This window comes from Sinocyclocheilus rhinocerous, unplaced genomic scaffold (genome assembly GCF_001515625.1).
Source record: "Sinocyclocheilus rhinocerous isolate Xijiao unplaced genomic scaffold, SAMN03320098_v1.1 scaffold6292, whole genome shotgun sequence".
Lineage (NCBI taxonomy): Eukaryota > Metazoa > Chordata > Actinopteri > Cypriniformes > Cyprinidae > Sinocyclocheilus > Sinocyclocheilus rhinocerous.
Window position 1 is genome coordinate 19215 of NW_015656671.1, and position 2505 is coordinate 21719.

Here is a 2505-nt window from a genome sequence, read left to right on the forward strand (position 1 = left end):
ATTCGGCCAATTACAACGCACTGGATAGCTGACCAATCACAGCACACCTCGCTTTTCAGACCGATGAGCTTTGTAAAAATCGACGCGTTTCAGAAAGGCGGGGCATAGAGGAGAAATATTAATGTACAGTATGTGGAAAATGTTTTTTTTAACCTTAAACCGCATAAACTCATTTCATTACACCAAATACACAAAATAATGTTCTTTTTAGCAACATCATATGACCCCTTTAAAATGAAAACACACTAGTGTAAACTGTAAACGTAGCTAAAGACTCTTAAAGATCTTCGCATGGTTTTAGTGTGAAACCTGTGTCTGATGTTTCCCTGTTCATGGTAACCTGATAAGATGAATCCAGTACTAGTGGAGTAGATTTCACACAGTATAACAAGGTTATTGTTTGTTTGCACAGTTTTTTTTTTTTTTTCTTTTACTTTTTATTAAAGCCCAGATTTGACCTGTCAGACGTGCGTTCTGTCACCCTGTTTCTTACATTTGCCTCGTTTTTAATACTGCTGGAAATATTTTTGTGCGTGTTTATTGTGAACTGCCATTGTTTTAGATATTCTTCAGTAAAAAAAGTTTTTTTTTTTTTTAATCATCATCCTTCCTCTTCCTGCTCCTCGCAGGCTATAGAAGAGCTGACATAAGCTGGTGTGATCACTGTTTTGAATATCAGACTGAAATCTGCTTCCTGATGGAGTGAGAGGTTTAGTGAAGAGAGATTTAGTGTTTTGGCCTGACGTTTCTTAAGCACTCACTGGTGGCTGTAGTTCTTTGTAGTTTGTAAAGCATTCCAGTGTGTGTGTGCGTGTGTGTGTGTGAATTTGTTTAACTTGTGAGGGCCAAATGTCCTTAGTTCTATAGTGAAATATTACAACCTACTAGTGAGGACATTTTACTAGTCCTCACTAGTTAAAAAGGCTTATAAATAGGCCAAAACAGAGAAAATATCATTAACCTGATAGAAAGTCAATGGACGTCTATGCAATGTCCTCACTAATATAGTCAAACAAATGTTTGTTTGTGTGCGCATGTTGCAGGAACAGCGGTGCAGTGGGTCTGTCGGCTCCACCCCTCACAGCTCTCATCACTCCTGAACCTGTCCGTCATTCCCGCATTCCTGACCTTCCTCTGGACCGTAACCTGCTGTTTGAGTCACTGCTCTTCCTCTACCTGCTGGTGGCTCTCTTCGTTCAGTATATTAACATTTATAGGACGGTGTGGTGGTCTTCATACAACCACCCAACTGCCTCTACATCAGTGGTACAATCAAATGACAGAATACATAGATATTACTATTAATATATTATTGATATTAATCATTTACTCCGCTTTGTTGCTAGTTTCCTAGTGGAACACAAAAGGAGATGTTTGGCAGGATGTTCATGCTACTCTTTATTGTAAAGCAGACAGTAATCGTTGAGCTCTGGAAAGTATCATAGAAGCACCATAAAAGTATCATAACAGTCATCCATATGACTAAATTTAAAGTTTTCTGTCATATAATGCTTTATGTGTGGAACAGACTGAAAAGTGTTTCATTCGTGCTTCTGTTTGGTTGAATTTGTTGTGTCACAGTTGATCATGCAACATACGAGAATCAGTGGTGTTTGGCATCATTTTACAGTATTACTCTGAATTCATTTTCAGTGAATAATGACTAAACGGACACAAATTAATCATATGATTTAAGAAGACTTGGAATATAGTGCACCACAGCTCAAATGGACCATGTTTATAATACTTGATGCTTCATTGGAGCTTGACGGGCTGATCACCTTTTGCTTTCATTGTATGATTCAGAGTAGAGTGAACATAATGCTAAACATCTCCTTTAGTGTTCCACTGAGGAAAGTCAGTCATACGGTTTAATGAAACATGAGGGTGAGTAAATTAAGAGAATTTGAAGACATGCTGTCATTTCACATTTGCACACATATGAATGGTTAGCAGTGAATATGACAAAAAGAAAACTGCTTTCTATATGAAGCAGTATGTAATAATAATGTGATTTATTTATTTTTTTTTCTGTGTGAAGAACTTCCATCTGATGGACTATCACCTGGCTGTCTTCATCACCGTGATGTTGGCCAGAAGACTCGTGTGGACCATCATCTCAGAGGTGCTTCTGATTCTGTTTTCAATGATCAAGTAAAGCTTTTCAAATGATTGGTTGTTAACCAGTGTTTCCTTTATATTGGCAGGCATCAAAAATATGACACCGTGTGTTTGATTATACAAAAATTAGTTGTGGTAGGCCTGGGCGATAAAACTGTATCGATATTTATCGACGGTACACCTTCTTCGATAACGATAGAAAAAATGTTTGATATAGCGCACGATATAGGCACATGCTATGAGTGACGCAGACCACACACACAAACACGAACACATGCTGAAATGAGTGCTGTGCCTGCCTGTGATGAGGAGATTGTGAATAAAGAATGAATATTAGTCGAATTTAAAATAAACATTTGCATTTGAATGTTAGGAGTGCATCAG

The 2505-nt window shown here is 37.8% G+C and overlaps 1 protein-coding gene across 2 annotated transcripts in view; it reads left to right on the forward strand.

Moving 5' to 3' along the window:
• The window catches only part of LOC107720747 (transmembrane protein 39A), a 29602-nt gene that overhangs the window by 3839 nt on the left and 23258 nt on the right, over window positions 1-2505 (forward strand). Inside the window, exons 3-4 of one of the 2 annotated variants that reach the window (XM_016528572.1) lie at window positions 1044-1266; window positions 2042-2125. In XM_016528572.1, the coding sequence (XP_016384058.1) occupies window positions 1044-1266; window positions 2042-2125 (307 nt within the window). The remainder of the gene's footprint in view (window positions 1-1043; window positions 1267-2041; window positions 2126-2505) is intronic. The other variant, XM_016528573.1, reaches the window with a different exon arrangement.